The sequence below is a fragment of the Quercus robur genome, chromosome 5 (assembly GCF_932294415.1).
Source record: "Quercus robur chromosome 5, dhQueRobu3.1, whole genome shotgun sequence".
NCBI classification, from domain to species: Eukaryota; Viridiplantae; Streptophyta; class Magnoliopsida; order Fagales; family Fagaceae; genus Quercus; species Quercus robur.
Genome location: NC_065538.1, coordinates 26,575,913 through 26,598,168, shown reverse-complemented (window position 1 = coordinate 26,598,168; position 22,256 = coordinate 26,575,913). Strand labels below are relative to the sequence as shown.

General features: G+C 35.2%; 3 protein-coding genes across 3 annotated transcripts; 1 reads left to right on the top strand and 2 right to left on the bottom strand.

The window, feature by feature from the left end:
- Nucleotides 1-2,018: 2,018 nt before the first annotated feature.
- LOC126728030 (uncharacterized) lies at nucleotides 2,019-2,471 on the bottom strand. The gene has a single exon (XM_050433912.1). It carries the CDS (start codon nucleotides 2,469-2,471, stop codon nucleotides 2,019-2,021), a length of 453 nt encoding a protein of 150 aa, XP_050289869.1.
- Nucleotides 2,472-10,911: 8,440 nt separating this feature from the next.
- On the bottom strand, nucleotides 10,912-11,899 carry LOC126729049 (uncharacterized). The gene is made up of 3 exons (XM_050434795.1): nucleotides 11,798-11,899; nucleotides 11,589-11,690; nucleotides 10,912-11,255 (listed from the first exon to the last, which is right to left on the bottom strand). The coding sequence occupies exons 1-3, from the start codon at nucleotides 11,852-11,854 to the stop codon at nucleotides 11,043-11,045; spliced, it is 372 nt and encodes a 123-aa protein (XP_050290752.1). The 5' UTR covers nucleotides 11,855-11,899; the 3' UTR covers nucleotides 10,912-11,042.
- Nucleotides 11,900-19,372: 7,473 nt separating this feature from the next.
- LOC126725649 (late embryogenesis abundant protein 2-like) lies at nucleotides 19,373-20,635 on the top strand. The gene is made up of 2 exons (XM_050430460.1): nucleotides 19,373-19,528; nucleotides 20,037-20,635. The coding sequence occupies exons 1-2, from the start codon at nucleotides 19,526-19,528 to the stop codon at nucleotides 20,385-20,387; spliced, it is 354 nt and encodes a 117-aa protein (XP_050286417.1). The 5' UTR covers nucleotides 19,373-19,525; the 3' UTR covers nucleotides 20,388-20,635.
- The last annotated feature ends 1,621 nt before the right edge of the window (nucleotides 20,636-22,256 follow it).

Genomic DNA, 22,256 nt, shown 5'->3' with positions numbered 1-22,256 from the left:
TAAACCGATTCAAGGTAGCAGTCATTCCGGTAAGCTTCTAGACCTCTTTGGGATTTTGAGATGGTTGTAAACTGTTAATGGCTTTAATTTGATTAGGATTGACCTTGATTCCTCTGTGAGTTACCATGTAGCCCAAGAATTTGTCTGATCCCACACCAAATGAGCACTTGGAAGCGTTTAGGCGCAACTTGTATTTTCTCAGAATTTCAAAAATGTTTTCGAGGTCTCCCACTTACTCAGACACCACCTTGCTTTTCACCACCATGTCGTCTATATAGACTTCAATACTCTTACCCAACTCTGGTTCAAACATTCTCATTATCATCCTTTAATAGGTAGACCCTGCGTTTTTCAAACCAAATGGCATTACTTTGTAGTGGTAGTTTTCAATGGGAGTGACAAAAACTGTCTTTTCCTGATCGTCCAGGGCTAGTTGTATCTAATGATATCCTTGAAAGGCATCTAAAAAGCTTATCCAAGGATGACTCACCGTTGCATCCACTAACTGATCTATTCGAGGCATAAGGAAAGGATCTTTTGGGCAAGCCTTATTCTAATCTGTGAAGTACTCACATACTCGGCACTTCCCGCTCTTCTTTTTCACTACCACAGTATTGGCTAACCATTCAGGGTAGAAAACTTCTTTGATAGCCCCTGCTTGCTTGAGCTTCATCACCTCATCTCTGACAGCATCTGCATGTTCCTTGGATGGGCGCCGAGGTGATTGCTTTTTAGGAGTGATGGATAGGTTAACATTTAAATGATGACAAATGAAGTTTGGATCCACCCCCAGGGTTTCATAAGCGTCCTATGCAAACACATCAACGTTTTTTCTAAGAAATTCTACCAGCTCTTCCTTCTCTTGAGGAGGCAACTGAGCCCCGACTTGAAAGAACTTCTCCAGATCATCACCTAAAACAACATTTTCTAAATTTTCACATTTTGTCTACTCAGCTCGTCCGTTGATAGGCAACGCCGGAGTTTTTGATTGCTATAAGCCCCTTTCAGTAGAAGCCGACGACTCAATCTCGGGCCGATGCAATATGGCAGCCACCATGCATTGTCTAGTCGTGGACTGACTTTCAAGGATCTCTTTAACTTGGCCCTCAAACGGGTATTTTACCTTTTGGTGCAGAATAGAAGAGATGGCTCCCAAGGTATGAAGCTAGGGTCTAGCCATAATGGCCGTGTACGAGGAATAAGCGTCCATCACAATGAAATCTACCTCTATCACTTCTGGACCCATTTGTATGGGTAGTCTAATCTGACCCTTTGGAATGACAGTCTTCTCATCAAAACTCACTAGAGGAGAATCGTAGGCTGTTAAGTCTTCGGGTCTCAAATTCAACCCTTTGAATAGGTCAGGGTACATAATCTCAGCACCACTACCCTAGTCCACCAGCACTTTCTTCACGTCATACTCCCCAATCCTAAGTGTGACCATCAAAGCATCATCATGGGGCTGTATGTTTCCAATTTTATCCTCATCCGAAAAACCTAACACCGGCTGAATGTATACTTTAGCCCTCTTCAGCCCTAAATTAGCGTCCTCGACAGGCAGCCAAGCCACAGACATCACTCTGGAGGGACAGGAGTCGTTTCTCCCTGAAACAGCAAAGATGACGTTTATCATTCCCAAGAGAGGTCTTAAGGAATCATCTCTCCGAGTTTTGAATTTATCTGGGCCCCCTCACCACTGAGTGATGCAAAAGCTGCTTGAGTTTTCCTTCTCAGACTAGTTGGTCCAAATGATCCCACAAATTCCTGCAGTCCTCGGTGATGTGTCCCTGGTCCTGATGGTATTGGCAATAAAGGCTCTGGTTACGCCTTATGGGGTTTCCAACCATCTTGTTTGGCCGTTTGAAGAATAGTTTATTCTTTATCTTCTCTAGGACATGATGCATCGGTTCTCGGAACACCGCATTAACCGCCTGAGTATTAGCAGACCCAGACTGTCCAGCAAAGTCTTTCCAAGGCCGCCTGTTGTTATAGTACTGGTCCAACCTGAAATCCCTCCTCTACTGAAGGATAACCTTAGCTTTTCCTTTCCCTTGTTGCTGGTCTTCTTCAACCCTTTTGTACTTATCAATTCGGTCCATAAGTTGGCGCACACTGGTGATAGGTTTGCCAATAAGAGACTTCCGTAAACTGTGCTCAGTTGGGAGGCCAACCTTAAAAGTACTGATGGCCATGTCTTCAAAGTCACCATCTATTTCGTTGAACATCTCCCAGTACCTGTCTGAGTAAGTTTTCAGAGTCTCTCCTTCTTGCATAGATAGACATAGTACGGAATCTATGGGCCGAGGGACCTTGGTACACGTAATAAAATGAGAGCCAAATGCCCAGGTGAGCTCTTTGAAGGAATCTATGGAATTTGCCCTTAGGCTGTCGAACCATCTCATCGTTACGGGTCCTAGATTGGATGGGAACACCTTGCACATCAAGGCTTCGTCTTTGGGATGGAGAGCCATTCTCTGATTGAAGTGGCTCACATGCTCCATAAGGTCCGTTTGACCATTGTAGATGGTGAATGTTGGCTGATGGAACCGCCGTGCCCCTTCAATCTTACGCGTGAAGGGCGACTTGGAAATCTAGTTCAACGCTTCACTCATAGCGTCATTTTCCAGGCCTTTACAAGTCAAGCTCTTGTATCTACGTTCATGGTGGTGTTCCTTTTCATACGAGAAAGACTCACTAGAAGGAGTCATCGATCTACGAAGATAACTACCATCATTTTCATTATTAGAAGAGGAGTCAGACTAAAAGGGAGTTTGTCTTTGTCGCGCGTGGCATAACTCCTTCTTTAGATGGTCAATCTCCCTTTGCATGGCTCCGTTGTTCTGTTCCTGAGAGACATGACTTCCAACTCGAGAGTGACTTCTACTAGTATAGGTGGTGTGTACGCTACCTTCCTGATCTCGCCTGCGTTCAAGGTTAAGGAAGTCATCTTGTCGTTGGGAACCCATGGATTCTTATTGATGGGGACCTGATCCTACCATAGACGACTGTTGCACAAGTTCTACCCACAAATGGCGCCAATTGTAAGGTCATGTTTTTAGCCCGAGCCCAAAGTGTGTGAGATATTGGCCTAGTGAGCCTAGTACAATAAATTTGGAGAAAGTGGATTAAAGAATTAGGCCCTAGTGAATTGGATAACGGCTAATATAAAATTAGGTGACAATCAAGCACAAATAAGAGGTAATAATCTGAATGAACTTACTGTCCAAGGAGGTATTTTTCCATATAGATCAATAACGGTCGAGTACAAGTACGATTTTGATTGCTATAGTATTCTTTTTCTATTTTTCCGATCCCCTCCTCATAGAGGGCCTCTTCCATTATATATCTCTCATCGGACTATCTTGATCCTACACTTGTTGATCATTTGAGACCTTACTTGAGTGCTCGTCCCATCAAACACCCTTACTGGCTTTCTATTAGTTGTGGTATCCAAGGCAGCACTGTTCAGGGGTCTCCTCAACATAAATGCGGCTAGAAAAGTAGCTGCAGTGCATTCAGTGCGGTGGTTGCATCTTTCCCTTAGATATTTCTAAGTTCCCATAATTCTTATACGCTTATGATGCACGTCCTTATCACTAGAGTTTCCTGGAAGGTCACCTTGATTGTTGGAATGCATATTTGAGCTGTATTTATCATGTCCGAGGAGATATTCCTCCTCGGACCACCCTTTCATTTGTATTTTGCCCATTAAGTATTGGGTTTGAACCATTCATTACCATTCATTCGTCCTCTGACTACTCATACTCTCGGCCAAAGCCTAAGGCTTAATATATGATTTGGGCCCTTAACCCAACAATACTAATTACAAAATACATGACTAAATAGTTCCATTCATTGATTGAATAAAATTACATATCTGAAAGAAAATTAAAAAGTTGCATAGCTTTGGGTCCTAGTTACAATCTACCAAATATTTACATGGCTTATTGTCCTAGTTACATTCTACCCAAAACAAATGAAGATAAGGCTAGATCTACTAAACCAAAAACCTAAATCCAAAAGCTAGGTTACGGAATGGGGAGGTGTTACCCATTTCGTCTAGACAAAGTCTGGTCTTCTAGACTCTTGTGACTAATGTACTATGCTATGCATAATGCATGTCATGATATGTTGAACATATGAATGAAAAATTAAATCACACAAATTTATGTATGTATGAAATCTCTTCTTTTGTTGAAAAAATCAGATCTATTTTTATTGTAAAAAAAAAAACAATTTTGATTTGTCAAAATATCATATATGTTTTGTTGTATGTAAAAAAAAGTGGTTTTTGATGATAAAAATTCAGATCTGTTTTGCTATATATTTAAAAAAAAGATTTTCTAAGAAGAGAATTCCACTCATAAACTAAATTTATGCAATCATGAATTAAAATAAACACAGACATAGCAATACATAATTTCTTTCTTTATTTCAACAATTTGCATGTATTAAGAAAATCAAATTTGAGAAAAATTTAGATCTGCATCTCATAAAGATGCAGATCTCTTTTTGTTTGAGAAAACTCAGATCTACATCTAAGGAAGATGTAGATCTATTTTTATATTGAGAAAAAATTCAGATCTACATCTTATAAAGATGTAGATTTGTTTTGTTTTAAGAAAAATAATTGTTCACATGCCAATTTATTGACATTCAAGAAAAAGATTATAACAATCATATAGAAAATATCATACTTTAAACAAAAGGACAATTAACAATTCATAGATATTTGAAAAAGAAACAAATATAATATGCATCATCACATCACAAGAGAACGGTGAAGGAAAAAACCTCTTGCATAAGCACACTTTGTTCTTGAGAAGATATTTTAGGGTTCAAAGAAATTTGTTCAATTCTCTTTGAAACCTAAAAACCCTAATTTTGCAACAACACTCAAAGAGATGATCAGAAAATATGTGTGGTTTAAGAGTAAAAAACGTATGCCTCTTAGAGCGTAAAAAAAAGGTGTTGAATTATGAGGTTCACTCTCTATTTATAGAGGCCAGAAGACTCTAAAAAATAGGTACAGATGATTAGGCTTTGAATTCAGCCGCATCCTTTTGCGAAAAGATTGAAAAAGGGTGTGCCTTATTGTCACCCGAAGGCCGTTGGGCCAAAGCTCACATGATGGCAATTCGGCACTCCAAAAGTGCTGAACTAGCTCTTGGAGGCTGAACGCGCTTTCGTGTTCGGGTGCCATTTGGTCTCTCTTTCTAGGGATTTTTGGCCGATCCTTGTACCTAGACATGTTTTCAACCTCCGTTTATGATTTTTTGTCTCTTTTTTGGATAATTTAGGCATTTTTAAGAGTGATTATCTTGAACAATTATCTTGTGGATAAATCCCTTAAAATAAATCTTCATAAAGTTCAAATTATCCACAGTTTTATTGTTATCCAATCATCCCTTTTATTCCCATGCATGCATCCCTATTTTAAACACTAATTATCAACTAATCACAAAATTATTAAATTACTTTTAATTGTTTAACCAATCAAAATTAATTTAAATTGATCATGTGTGGTTGATTCTACCTAGACACAATGCATGGTGACCGTGCAAACTTGATCATGCGATATCCTTCGATCCGACGGTCCGATTCGGAAACCGGAAACACCATTGCGATCGTTAGAATCTCAAGTTCATTTTTATGATATGCAATGAATGAATTAATGCATGTAATGCAAAGGAAAAATGATGCATGTGATGCAAGAATAAAATGATGCGTGTGATGCAAGAATGACTTTTTTTTTTTGGGTACGTGGATGGTCACTCCAGTCATCTTCCTTGATCAAATCATGGGTGCAAAATCGAGTGTCTATAGGTCCTCATTTCTATTTGGGCCTGGGTGCTATAAAAAAAAAAAAAAAAAAAACCCACAACTAGTATGTAACCCCGTGTATATACATAAGTACAATTAAAAACAATAACAATTACACGGTTCAAATGATTTTTTTTTTTTTTGTTGAGAAAATGTTCAAATTATACATGGTATTAGCTTACACATTTTTTAAACCGTACATTTCTTAAAATATATAATGAGAATTTAAATAGATTTAGACTTTTCAGTTTTTGCACTTGATAAAGCACTTACCACAAAAATTTAAAAATTAGATTGACACGTGGTGCAAAATTGGATTCTAATTGATATCCAATTTAGAATTTAATTGAATTTAGACTCATTTATTTTTACACAATAACTCACTTGACACAAAAATTAAAAATTAGATGAGACGCATTGCACAAAATTGATAATCCAATTGAAATCTAATTGGATTTTTTCTGAGTTGGCTTTTAATATATATATATATATATATATTTATTTATTTATATATATATTAGTGTGTAACTTCATGTATATGCACTGGTACAATTAAAAACTATTGCAATTACATGGTTCAAATTATATATTTTTTTGAGAAGTAGTTCAAATTATACATGGTATTAGCTTACACATTTTTTAAACCAAACATTTTTAAAATATGTAATGGTTTTTCATTGTGTGTGTGTGTGTATAATTTAATTGGATTTAGATTCTTTGATTTTTGCACCCAATAATTCACTTGCCAAAAAAATTATAAAAAAAAAAAAAAAAAATTAGATGGACACGTGGTACAAAATTGGACTTCAATTGAAATCCAATTTATAATCTAATTGGATTTGGACAATTAACTTGATACAAAAATTAAAAATTAAATGGGACACATGGTGCAAAATTGAGAATCCAATTGAAATCTAATTGGATTTTCTTTGAATTTTGGCTTTTAATATATATATATATATATATATATATATATATATAATATCAGTAGTTTCTCAACAAAAATAAAATAAAAAAAAATAGGAAAAAAAATTGTGCATTGTTAGAAAATAAAGGCAAAATTACAATTTACATCCACTGACTTTGCCAAAGTATTATTTTGGTCCTTTAAGTTTGAAATTAGTCATTTTAGTTCGGGAAATTTGCCTAAAAATCATTTTACTCTTTAAGTTTGAAGTTAGTCATTTTAGTCCAATAATTTTTCCCAATTTTTTTTTAGTCCTTTAAGGACTCACTTAGTCCAATAATATTGCCCAAAAATCACTCAAAACTATTAAATTATAATACTAAAATGATTTTTTGATAAAACCACTGGACTAAAATGACCAATTTTAAACTTAAAGGATAAAAATGATTTTGGAGTAAAGTTATTGTACTAAAATGACTAACTTCAATTTTAAAGAATTAAAATAATTTATTGGTAAAGTTAATGGGTGTAAATTCCATTTTTGCCTAAAATAAATAACCTCTATATGTGAGCATAGTCATATTATAAATGGACAACGACTCCCGAGTCCTAATTTATGACTAGGTACAAGTTTTTGATTCACATTTGCCTTTTAAAAAAAAAAAAAATAATAATATAGAAACAATAGCAAAGTTGTTGTGGTTTGAACTTATGGAAATGCTATATGTAGTAGGGGTGTTTATAAGTTGGTCTAGGTCAAGTTTGTGCTCAACCCACACTTGACCCAATCTAATTGAGTGGAGGAAAACTCAACTTGTCGTTGATTGGAAAGAAGTGGTGAATTGAACTGATCAAGCGTCCCACGGGTAGTGAGTGAATAGATCACCATCGGAGAGGTTGAAAATGGCAAAGATTCAGTGAGATAACAGTGGGGAGAGGCAAAAAAGGGTGAAGATTAGACAAGATCTCACCAAATCCAATGGAGATATTGTCAAATAGGGTGGAGATCTCATCAAATTTTGCTTCCTTCATTGGTCGAATCGGGTTGAATCGAGTTTTGGATGGAGAGACCTGCCACTCGACTCTCTGTTGCTGGGTTTTGGAGGGAAACTTGTCGACAACAACCACAAGCATCAAATCGATTGTCGGTTCGCTTAGATCTAGTCAATTAGGGCAAGTGGGTCAAGTTGCATGAATCCTTGGATAGCCTTGGTCTATATTTGTTGTGTATATATTTAGGATGTATTTAAATGTGGTATCTATGTGATTCCAAAGAGTGTCATGTGATGGGTAAACCCAAAAGTGAAAATTTTATGTAATGATAGAATATTTTATCAAAAAGAAAATTTTAATGATTGAATAAATGTGTTATAGGTTGAAAATGGCAAAGATTCAGTGAGATAACAATGGGGAGAGGCAAAAAAGGACGAAGATTCGACACGATCTCACAAAATCTAATGGAGATATTGTCAAATATGGGGTAAAAATGACCAAATACCTTCTTTGATAGAAATTATTATTAGTGTTCTACCACAGTTTGTGAAATAATTAGTGATCTACCACTATTTTGAAACTCAAGTTTGTCGTGTAACTTGAGTTCCAAGAACTCGAGTTCTATAAAAAATAGCCATCAAGTTACACGGCAAACTTGATGGCTATTTTGTATGGAACTCGAGTTACATAGCAAACTTGAGTTCCTTCATTGGTTGAATAACGTTGAATCGAGTTTTGCCTGCCACTCGACTCTCCGTCATTGGGTTTTGGAGGGGAACTTTCGAAAACAACCACAAGCATCAGATCGGTCGTCAATCCACTTGGATCTAGTCAATTAGGAACTGGGTCAAGTTGGGCAAGTCCTTGGACAACCTAGGTCTATAGTTGTTGTGTATATATTTAGGATGTATTTAAAGGTGGTATCTGTGTGATTCCAAGGAGTGCCATGTGATGGGTAAATCCAAAAGTGAAAATTTTATGTAATGATAGAAAATTTTATCAAAAATAAAAATTTAATGATTGAATAAATGTATTATATATATATATATATATATATAAAATTGGAATTGTGTTTTCAAAAACATGATATTCAACTAGAGTGTGTATGTCAATATATAATTTTGTCTGTGTAACAATAATTAGCAAGATCAAAAACACAATTAATCCAAAAATATTAATTGAGACAAAAATAGCAAACTTTATTGAAATAGATGAATTTCTATACAACCCCATAATAGTTTTAGCCATGTGACAACTAAATAGCCAAATCATGCTAGTTTAAATAAATTTCTCTATATTACCTTCATAACATCTTCAACTAGTTAGCTCTCAGCAAAAAAAAACATTGGCTATAGATGACTTTGGTTCAAACTAACAAAAAACTTTCGAAAATGATGCAACTTTAAGCACATCTTAAAAGCCAACAAGGATTTCCTTTAGCTACTTTAAATTCAGAGCTTTAGGGTCTGTTTGGATAGAACTTATTTTGCTGAAACTGAAAACTGAAAACACTGTAGCAAAATAATTTTAAAATGTGTGAATAATACCGTGGGACCCATTTTTAATGAAAAAGTTGATAAAAAATGAAATTTGTGGGTTTGTGAACAGTGCATGGATGCACTGTTCATGGAAGACTGGTCAAAAGTTGCGGCTACTGTTCATGTATAGTGCATGAACAGTAGCCGCTTGTTAGGGGAAAATGCGTGCAAAAAAAAAAAAAAAAAAAAGGGAAAACGCAGGAAACTAAACGCAGCAAAACGCAACGTGTATCCAAACATTGCCTTAGAGAGCTAGGGGTGCCAGCATGAAGTATATTTCCCAAATTTTGAAACTTTGCAGTAGCAGCAACTTGTTGACCCATAAACCCATGGATCAGCTAGTCAACATTCCCTCAAAAATATTGAATTTCAATTATTATTAAACACCAAAAGTGTCTTGAGACTTCTAATAAATATTAGAAAATAAAAACTATTGTAAGTCCATTATTAAGATTTTTTTTTTTTTTTTAAATGTAATACTTATCTCCTGACTCTTGGTTAAAGAGGCAAACTAATCTGAAAATTTGATAAGGTATTAAAGGAGTTTGGGTGGGGGGGGGGGGGGGGGGGGGGGAAGGGGGGGATTATATATAAACTTCTAAGCCTCACAATTTTGACATCATTATTTTATATATATATATATATATAGCTTTAATTGAGTTTAAATTATATTCTACATTTAAATCCTTCTTTAGAATCTTATCAAACTATATTTTCATTAATAGTACAATAGATAGTTCTGTATATTCTCAGGCTAAAAGTCTCATATCTTAATTGACACTTCTGGTGTTTTCTTCTGATGTTTTCAATGGGGACATCCAGGATTTAAATCCTTTCCCTCCCCATCCTCATTGTAACCATCAAATTATAAAATAAAATAAAAATCTCAATCATAACAAAAGCTTAATAATAATTACCATCATTATCAAATTTCATATTTAGAAAAATAAATAAAAGAGAAAATTTTTATTTTGTTAGAGCTTTAGCATCCAGAAGTTTAAAAAAATTGTCAATTTACCATGTAAATAACTACTTTCTCTACTTTACTATCATTATACAATTCACCTAATATCTTATTTCTTATTTTTCACATCAACCCCAACACTATCTAATTTTTATGCATTTCACTCTCATTTATCTCTCTTCCTCACCTCTCTGTCTCTCTCATCCTCTACATTCATCACCCGCACAATTAAAACAAGCCGCCACCACCACAATCAAAACCAACTACCAGTCTACCACCGTCACAATCAATACCCATCCCAAAATCAAACCCATAGACACACACAGCATATATGCTACGCATGAGCTCTTTCTTCTTTAGATCCCATCCTAAAAATAGTCTTCTGAAAGATGCTACTCAACAAGAGAAGACCGAGGTACGTACTGACTCCTTGCGAGTTATCACTTATCAGAAATTCCAAAAGAAAATCATTTTCTTATTCTTTCCTAACTCAACGCTCTAGATAAAATTTGAACAGCCATTTCGAACTTTTTATTTCGAGATAAATGAGGTGGGAATACATCCTCTTATTCGGAAAGTAGTCTATGAACCCATACAACAATTGTTGAACAATCTCACTGAATAGTGACAGATCAAAGGAATACAATTTTATTATTGATCCTTTTATGAATTAAATCATAAATGTTATTACAAATTCAAGAACTTAACCAAAAGATAAGCACCACAAATTATGGAATAGCAAATTCCCATATTAGGCGCATGTTATAAAGGCGTTCGATCATATTAACCATAGTCAATTAATGATCAAAAAACACTTTCAAATCCTTGTACTTGGGTTGCTCGGATTGTTGATGTTGCTCGTGGTATTTGGGTAGCTTGGATTGTTGATGTTGCTCGCGGTATTTGGGTTGCTTGGATTGTTGGTGTTGCTCCTATTGTTGGTGCTGTTGGGGCTGTCTGTGTTCAATCCCAGTGTGTTCTTCACTGCCACTGCGGCCCCTTGCGCCATGTTCTTTACTTGCTCACCCGTCTAAAACCAAAATCACATAACAATTGAAAATAAGTGATATTATAAACTATTTGATTTTTATAACTCGATGTGTTCACTTAATATTCATATAGTACTAGAGAGGTGTAACATTTTTTATGCAACGCCCTTAACCTACCTGCCCAAAGGAGAAAAAAGTATTTCAATCAGAATATGGATACTATATATATATATTGGATGTAAGACAATCAAAACCTTTATAAAATGACTTGCATGTTAATATATCTTTTGCCATAAAAAATGAAAATTACTTCCATCATTTGCCAAATTTTCACTTCCATAGTAAGACTTGAAGAAAGCTAGTTAATTACTTGCCTGTTGAAGGAAGTTGGTGGCTTGTCCTGTGAGGTTAGGGGAAGAGTTTTGGGCTGAGTGAGCTGCATCAGATGCCCGGTCCAGAAGCTCATCCTTCTTTACCTGTACAATATTAAGGGGAGTGATATTGACATTAAAAAAAAAGAGAAGATAATAGACTAATTAAGATTATCAAGCTTGCAAAATAAGGAAGTCAGAATGGTTATCACCTGAGCTTGACCTGTGATTTCGCCTGCCTTGTTTCCAATATCCTGGCGGCTTGCCATTGTATTTATTCCTTTTGATATATGAATGAATGAACCAAGTTTCAAATGAATTAAGTTTGAATTATTAGCTTGAAGAGATCGATGAATCTTATATATTGTTTGTAAGTCCCCTATTTTTACCATTTGCAACCCTCCTTGCATGCATTTACTTACACATGGCATGCACCGGTCAGTCCCTTTTTGTGAGGGACTTTGATACATATAGGAATGTTTCAAAACAAGCTGCTCAGTCACAAGAATGAGATTTTCTTGGCTTAGATCCCGTGAACTTGGGAAGAGATTTTCTCTGGTACAAATTTATGCAGTTGATTCTACAAATTCTGACCATGTCTAATTATCTCAATCATTTGCTTAAGTGCAAGATAATGGGTTTCAAGTTTCGACCATACAAAGAAGAAAATTTTCTAATTTGGTTTACTAACTTGGATAGAATGAAAATCTGTGATAATGTTGCTGTTTACTCGTGCAAGATGCAATTCAACTTGAGTTTAGATCTTTAATTCCCATACATATAATCTTCTTTTTTTTAGAAAAAAAAAAAAAAAAAAAGTTGGTGGGGCAACATGTGGTATGACTTTCCTACTTAAACGTAACTGTATATAAATGATAGCAGTTCAAAATACAAATTAAACTAGTCCAGGGGTTTGCAAAACCTCGAACTTATCATAAATACACAAAATAATAATAATAATAATAATAATATATTTTTTAAAGTCCAGTTAAAGTTGACAAAAAAACTAATCTATCAACACATTTGTTAGCTTCTCCATATATGTATTGGACTGAAACTTGTCATACTCTAGCTAATCTTGCAATCAGAAATATAAAAGCATTTAGAGGCAAATTTATATGCATCCATATCATATCAGTCTTAAGAAACTTAAATTTTATATGGAGCCAAACTCCCCAGCAATATGGGATTCGAAGATTTTAAAAAAAAAAAAAAAAAGCATCTCCAGATTGTAACTTCAAAAAAGTTCTTTAAGGTTGACATTTGTAGAGACAATTATGGTACTTGAACAATGAATTTAGTGACACAAAATATTTCATTCATAATTATTAATGTGATATATCGTTATCGACATATAATAAATGTGTGTCACTAATTGAATTCATATTGCTGTAATCATAACATTGACAATTTACTAAGCTATGAAAAAAGAAATTAAAAATTATTTTATGTCCATAGTATTGCACATTTACATTTACCAACTATTTTAATTGATTGATTTATGTAATTGCTATAACCAAATGTTATTTTTAGAAGAAGTAAAAAAAAATAAAAAAAATGAATCCAAAGTTCTAATCTTCTTTTAAACCCCAGTTTGTCTCTGGCTCTTTTTTTTTTTTTTTTTGGGTCACAAAGAAATGATAATTACCCTGATTAAAGCTTCAATAGTGGTACAAATGCAGGGAAAAGAATTGTAGGCTAAAATTTTAAATGGTGACTCACTATCAAATCATTTAGCTTTTAAATGAAAATTAAATAGTATTAAAAGGAAAGCTGTCAAGACTTCAGCTTAAAACCTTATTTATTTATTTATTTATTTTATTTTATAATTTGATAATTATGATGAGGGAAGGAGATATAAATCCTAAATATCTCCATTAAAAGCACTATGAAGTATTAATCAATTGAACTACAAGATTCTTAGCTTTGAATTTAATTCTTGATGAATTTTAGTTCCAAAGGACTTAGACTGCAATTTTAGTTCTGAACTTCTATGTCAGAAGTCAGAACTTCATATTATACTTGATGATCTTTTAGTTCTTTAAATGATTTGGGTTCATATTAAATAAAACTTCTTTTGACCAAAGTAAAATATCTATATTCTTAAAAAATTAATCACCGTACATAAGGTTTATATTAGATGAAAAATAGTAATTCCGGGCATGTTCCAATATAAACAACAACAATAATAAAAAAGTATATTTTTATATCTTTTTTCTTTTCTTTTCTTGAGAAAGGTATATTTTTATATCTGTTTTTACTTTCTTAATACTTACATTACATATTAATTAATTTTAGATAACTAATCTTAGCATATGTTACAAAATTTGATGGATTACACTTTTTGTCTAATATAAATAATCCATCGATGTCTTAAATTGAATTTATAACTGTTAAATATTAGCATTGATACACCATGTTGAATATGCTAGTATGGATGTGGAAGCGAAAGCATAAAGTATAGAACACAATAACACCCGAAGGGTTACATCAATAATATATTATAGTGTAGTAAAAATCATGTTCTACTGTGAGTCATAACATGTGTATATATAGTAGACTAAACCTTAGACTAATAGACTTCTAGTACAAGTAGGAGACTTGGCTTGCACACAAAGTAGAATTAGGCTTGGACCTATGCTAATGGGCTAATATATCTTTAACACCTCCTTTCAAACTCAAGATGAAAGTTTGATGAAATCTTGAGATTTGATAAGGTTGAGAAGATCTCTTGAATGAAGTTTGGCTCTATGATAGTAGTTTGAGAAAGGCAATGGTCTTGCAATGTTGATGCGACTTCTAACGATGGCATGACTATACCGAAGAGTTTTGACAGCAGCAGTAGGAAGCCAAAGAAGATGAACGCAGCGAAAAAACACCGAAGAAGACAAAGATTGCTTTTAAATATACCGCAAGGACAGAAAACCATGGCCACAAGAAGGTGGCTTTGATACCATGTTAGAAATACTAAATGCAATTGTATTGTATTTCTCACAATGAAAGAATATACATGAGTGCCTTTATATAGGAGGCATATAAGTGCAGTACAAGTAAGAGTGTAGTACAAGAATGTGTGCTATACAAGTAATCTAGTTGGGCCTAAAGCCCAAAACACTATACACGTTAACAGCCCCCCTCAAACTCAAGGTAGATGTGAGACCAACTTGAGATTGTCAACCAAAGTACGAAGACGTCCCTTAGGATGTGACTTGGTGAAAATATCTGTAAGTTGATCTTTAAAGGAGACTGAGATCAGCTTGAGAGCACCATGGACAAGATGATAACGGATAAAATGACAATCGATCTCGATGTGTTTAGTCCGTTCATAGAAGACATCATTGTGAGCAATATGAATGGCACTCTGATTGTCACAATAAAGAGGAATAGCAGAGGATGTAGACACACATAAGTCTTTAAGAAGCCATCATAGCCAAAGGAGGTCAGATGTGATATCAACAAGGGCACGATATTCTACTTCAGTACTGGAGTGGGCCACATGAGTTTGTTTCTTACTTCGCCAAGAAATCAGAGAAGAACCAAGAAAAAAGCAATAACCAGTGGTGGACCTGCGATCAGTGGGATCTCCTGCCCAATCAGCATCAGAAAATGCACGAAGAATAAGAGGAGACTGAGCAGAGTAGAAAAGACCATGGAATAGAGTGCCCTTTAGGTATCGAAGAATGCGCAGAACAGCAGCATAGTGAGTCGATCGTAGAATAGACAGATACTGGCTCACCTGGTGAACAGCATAAGAAATGTCTGGACGAGTGACAGTGAAATAAACTAGGCTACCAACCAAGCATCTGTAAAGAGAGGGATTAGCAATGGTTTCCCTCCTGAAGGAGTCAGATGTGTATTAAGCTCAACTGGAGTGTTAACAGTCTTGCTATCAGTAAGTCCAACTCGAGACAAGAGTTCAGAAGCATACTTGGCTTGAGTAATATAAAGTAGAATTAGGCTTGAGCTTATGCTAATGGGCTAATATATCTCTAACAATAACAATTTTTATTGCAAATTTCATTCTAGTTAATTAACTGCTATGAATCATCATTTTATTCCACCTTAACTTCAATTCTGATTAATCCTAATTTGTTCAACTTGTTTCAATCCATTCAAGATTCAACTAAACTCCAGCTGATATGATGCTTTGGGCAGGTAAGTGAACAAAATAATGACCTTTTTTTTCTTGGGTGTTTCTTTTTATTTTTATTTTAAACAAAAATATCTTCTTACAATATGGAATTTGAATTTAACTGTTTGATTTGATGTTATTTTTGTGAGAAATGTGAGCTATTGATTTTAATTCATTTTCTTTTATTGATTTGTATTTGAAATTTGATCCTATAAAATAAAGTTCTATGACTTATCTTGAATTAATGGGTTCCTTATTATGTAATGAGTTATATAATAATGAGATATTATAAATCTCATTGTTATGAAATGATGATATTTTTTAATAATTGGTGAGGAGGATGTGAATCCTTGTACATCGATGTTAGAATAATACTGAATTTGAATTACAAAATTCTTGGTGATTTTTTTATCAGATTGTTAAAAAATATATGGATAAATATGTTCCTAATCCTGTAGCTTGAACTCCCTCCCATCCTTAAACCCCTAAACAACATTTAGTGTATGTGGAAGTGTTTGATCTATAAGACTCTTGATAATTCTTGGCAATATGATTAAGAATGTGTATTATTCGATTTAAAAATTATATTTTGATATATGAAAAAAAAAAATTATAAGAGTCTGGATCATAAGTTAGGTATATTAAATAAATATTAGCGTAATGTTATATTCAGAATACTTTCAAAACAATTTCTCAAAAAAAAAAAAAAATTCATAACAAATTATAAATGACAAGTTATTACTTGCTGTTATTAATAAGTAAAAAAGTAATTTTATTACCATTATTCTTAATATTAACTGTTACCCTAAAATGGTAGGTCAGAATATATATTATAATACGGAAATATTTCATTTCAATTGGCTAATAGACCACACAACCCATTATTGACAATTTTGGCAAAAAGTGGTATCAAAATAGTTGATTTTGTTTATTATATCATAATCATGTCCAAAGATAACCTTCAAAATATAGGACAAAATATCATTTTCATCCCTAACCTTTCACAAAAGTTTGTTTTTCGTCCCTAAATTTTGCAAAATGTTCTACTTTTCATCCTTCCATCTATATCTGTTAGTTTACGTCCTAAGTGGACTAACGGAGTGTTGACGTGGTATTGACTTGAACTAAATTATTTTACTTTAAAAAAAAAATAGACACATGGCTCACAATGATTCGCACACATGGAAACTATTTTTTAGAAGGACGAAAATATCCTTCACTCCAATTAACACAACCTAATAGAAATCTAAAATCCCCAATATGGGATAAAAAAAAAAATCCCAAACCTCAATTGAAAACCCAAGCACCAACTGTGAAATCCCCATTGGCAACCCCAATGGTCATCGGCGGCCCAAACCCACCACCACTCTCCACAACCAATTCGTGCTCACAAACCCACCACCCCACCAAGAAACCCAAAACCATAAACCCATATTTCACTAGTAATTATATTCAAATTTACCTCTTACACAAGTAGATACCACTAGTAACTAATCACAGACTAATTAAGGTCGACATGGTTAGTTCCTCCCACCAATATTTTCTCACAATGACTTGGTTACTTCAACTTTCTGTGCAAGTTGTTCAAGTGGGTCTTTCAAGAGTTCTTAGTTCATTTATTCAACAGGTTGCAACAGTCACCAATGATTTTACTGAGAGAAATACCCATGTTGATAAAATCAAGCAAGCTAACCTGACATCAGTCTTTGAAGTTGTCGTGTGATTGAGGCAGTATGACATCGCCGTTTTGTAGGTGGGTTAGTGAAATCTATGATTGTTGTGTTTGGATTTATGGGTTTAGGTATTTTGCGTGGTGGTGGGTTTGTGAGCATGGTGGGAATGGGGTGGGTTTGGGTCGCTAGTAACTGATGGGGTTGACTATGGGGATTTCATGGTTGGGGCTTCGGGGTTTTAATTAGGGTTTGGGAATTTTGTCTATTTTAGATTGAAGATTTCTATCAGGCTGTGTTAAGTGTTAATTAAGGGACTAAGAAATATTTTCATCATTTTAAAAAATATTTTGTATGTGTGCAAATTATTGTGAGCCATGTGTCTATTTTTATTTAGAGCAAAATAGTTTAGTCTAAGTTATATACCATGTTAGCACTCCCTTAAGTCATGTAGGAAATAAACTAACAGATAGGGATGGCAATTTCTACCCGACCCGCGGGTACTCGGCCTGGTCCGACCTTAATGGGCTGGGTTTTACCTGGTCCGATTAAAAATAGGGTTGGGTTTGGGTTTTTTAAAAAAACCCGAAGTGGGTCCGGGTTTTAAAAAAAAAACCCTCCTGGCCTGAACCTGGACCCGACCCGATTAAATATATATGTATAGTTACTAAAATACCCTCTTATATATATATTGATAAAACCCTAAAATACCTTACCCTCACAATCTCTTCAGACTTCAACCGCTTCTCATCTCTTTCTCTTCAACTCACCACTCTGATTCACTCTCCTCTCCCACTCTCACTCACTCTCCTGTCATGTCTCACACCGTCAGCCACCAACTGTCAGCCGCACCTCTCTCATGCTCTCAGCCTCTTGGTCTCACTTTCTTTGCCGAAGAAGACGAAGACGAAAATCTAAGATTCTTGCCGTAAAGCCTCTACGATCTCACCCACGAAGACGAAGACACAGAGTCGAAGACAAAGACGAACAACCACGGTGATTTGCAGCAATGGTTTTTGATGTTCTTCTTCCATTTTTTCTTTATTTGATTAGTGGGTTTGGGGATTTAGATTCTCTTTGTTTAACCTGTGGGTTTGGGGATTTAGATTTTGTTGTTAAGATTTGATGTTCCTTGCATGTACTTGTTTTAGATTTTGATTTCAAATGTATTTGGTTTCTGTGAATAGTTTGATTTCAAATGTATTTAGTTTCTGTGAATAGGAAATTTGAATGGTTATGGTGGATTTGATTTGAGATTCATTTGGATTTGTTGTTTGTGCTGCATTGCTGTGATTCTTTTTTCTCAGGAAAACAATTTTTTTTTTAATTGATTGGGCCACTGTTAGGGGCTGAAGATTGGGCCCTGAAGTGGCTTGGTTGGGCGGGGCCCGTGGGGCCTGGCGGGGCGGGTCTAGGCCCCGGTAAAAAAATCCCTTTAATAAACGGGCCAGGTCCGGGCCACGGGTCCTGGCCCACGGGTATGTAAAAACCCGGTCCGAACCCGACTCGTTGCCATTCCTACTAACAGACATAGACAGAAGGATGAAAATTAGAACATTTTGCAAAGTTTACAGACAAAAAACAAACTTTTAAAAATTTAAAGACGAAAAATGAATTTTTGTGGAAGTTTAGAGACGAAAATTATATTTTACTCCAAAATATATTACTTGGATTGAATACAAGCACTGTAATGAACAAAAGCCACGTACGTACTTAGGTAACCAACCAACAAAAAAAAGCCACGTACGTTTTTGAAGTAGATGCCTTCAGATTTCGAAACGTAGCCTATTGGCAGCACGACGTGGCAACAATCCACAGGCTTGAGTTACAAATCCAATGCATATTTTTTTGGATAATCACAAATCCATAACCGACGCATGAAGGCACGTGTCTCAACACGTGTCGAAGTTTGGACACATTCTATTCCTAGGCCACTGTTCTGTCATTGCAAGAGATAGGACACGTGTCGATCAAGTACGGTACATGATATACTATAAATATACAATCCTGGGAAGCACTCATTTCATCACTGCAAGAAAGATTTTCTGATACAACAATCACTCAAACACTTTTTATCAGTTCTCAGAAATAAGCATCAACTTCAGCTAAATAGCAATCACTACTTTTCGTAGAAGAAAATGGTATGGGGAATTGTTCTTATTTTGTGCTTATATATGGTCCCCAATGATTGTGTTGGTGTAGTTTTTACTTACTCATAACGATGCATCATGCAGGTTTTGTAAGTTTCCTTTATGTTAAGTACTGGTTGGCAAAAAGAAAATGTTAGGATTAATGTACAATTTGGGAGCGTTCATCATGTAAAATCATAGTTATATTTGGACAACTAACATTATTCATATAGTTTTCTTCTACACATTATTTATGTAGTTCATCTAGATTATCTTTTCTACTTACTGTTTTTGAAATTGGTTCATCTAGATTCTCTTTTCTACTTACTATTTTTGAAATTTGTTCATATAGTTTCTCTTTTTTACTTGCTGTTTTTTGAAATTGGTTTATATAGATTCTCTTTTCTACTTGATATTTTTTTGCTCCTTTTGATCATATTATTGCCTTTAGTTTTTTTCTTCTTCCTTTTTTTTTTTCCTGACTCTAAATTTACAATCTTGATGTTGCTTATGTATTCAGGAGAAGACCAACCAGACAGCGGGCCAATTAGGGGATAAGGCTAGAGAGGGAAAGGACAAGGCCTATGAGACGGCCGAGGCTGCCAAAGAGAAGACCTCAAGCGCAGCCCAATCAGCCAAAGAAAAGGCCTCCCAAACTGCCGAGGCCGCGAAGGAGAAGACCTCGGAGACGGCCCAAGCGGCCCGCGGGAAATCCGAGGCTGGCAAGGTAGAGACCGGTGGGATAATCCAGAAGACTGGGGATCAAGTGAAGAGCATGGCCCAAGGTGCACAGTGCATGGCCCAAGGTGCACTAGATGCTGTGAAGCACACTGCTGGCATTGCCACAGAAGATGGGAATGCAAAGAAATGAAAGAATACTAACTCCCCTCACCCCAAAGAGGGGTATTAGAAGGACTAGATTGGGGAGGTAGTGTTGGTAATAAGACTTTGTTGCCACTTTGTTTATGGTTCTGTGATTTTAGTGTTTATTTTGTTGTTGGGCATGCTTTTTAGTCATGTCCTAGTCCCTTTCCTTTTCAGACGGAGGGGGTGTTTCTATTTGGGTTTTTAATGTAATTTTAAATTAGAAGAAATGAAATTATGCATTCTTGGTTTTCACTCCTTCAAGTGTAAACTCGAATCAAATCCGTGGTCACAAGCTTAAGAAAAGGAGCAAATTATTTGCACTTTCTAGTACCTTTGCTTGTTCATTTCTTTTAATTGGCAATATGCATCTTTTTGGGTGCAAGTAGTATATGAGAATTCCCAAATCCTAGGAGATGCACTCTGGGAAATAGAAGAAACAGATATCAGTGGAATTAGAAAAGGAAAACAATTTCTGTGACGTATTTCAATTCAAAAATCCCATATATAATGCTCGTCATATATAGCATATTGGAAGCGGGTCGAGTGAGAAGGTGAGGTGGAAAATAATATGGTGACTGAAACAGATTCTGTAAGAAAACGTAAGAGGCTAAAATGAGGACCATGTTCAAACTCAAGTTAACAAATGCAAGTTCCCAAGGAAAAAAACGCAAAGAAGAGGGAGGACCATGTTCAAACTCAAAACTATATAATCTACTTCAGATTCAAACGGCGGAGGTTGTGTTCCAGCCTGCCTAACATAATGAACACCGAGTAATGCATGTTCCAAATTAAAGCCTGCAAACAGAGAGTAGAGAAATTGGAGAAAACCAACATAGATGGAACAAACAACATGGTGTTTAAATAAATTAAAATTGAACTTAATAACCTATTGGAAGAGGAAGAAATAGTGTGCGGAAATAGATGTCCCATATTAGATGGCTTAAGGAAGGTGATCATAACACGTGGTATTTTCATGCAAGGACTAACCAAAGAAGAAGAAGAAATGCAATCCAGAGACTTAGAGATCATATCGATTTATGGTATGAGACGGCGGAAGACAGTGCACATATTACCTCAGATTATTTTCAATCCCTCTATCAAATATCTGGTAGATATTTGAGTCTTTGTAGATATTTGTTAAAGCATAGAATATCTTGTAGATATTAGTTTAGTAGTTCTGTCTTGTAGTTTGTATATAACAGTGCTAAGCTACAGTAGCATAGAGATGTAGTGCATGGTGTAGTTTACCGAGCACACTTAGTTAGTAAGGTATCTGCCACTTGTCATGTTTGTATTGGTTGACTTCATTGTTGGTCAGTTGGTGGTTACTCTGTTTCTGATATATAAGGAAGCAGTCAGATATTTATATATACGAAATCATTCACAACAATTTCCCTCTCTTTTTCTTACTCTCTCTCTCTATGTGTGATTCCACCCTTGTAGGAGCTTCAAGCTTGTGTCTGATTTCAACACCCTCTTTATTAGTGCTCGGTCCTGAAACTTATATCCTATCAAAGGGACGGTTGAAAGACATGTGATGGAGGACATGAACAACAAACTCTTGCAGGATTTCAAAGCCTTAAAACAAATGCACCCAAATACCTCACCTGGTCCTGACAATATGTCCCCATTTTTCTTCCAAAAGTATTGGCCCATTATTGGTAATTCCATTTCCCCTACAGTTCTTGAAACATTAAATTTTGGTCATTTTCCTAATGAGTTTAACTACACAAACATTGTTTTAATTCCAAAAACAAAAAAAATCCAAAACTAATTCAAGAGTTTGGCAATTAGTATTTGCAATGTGATTTACTCATGGTTTTAAAAATCAGTAGAGTCTCAGAACTGAAAAAGCTCTCAGTTCCCAACTTTT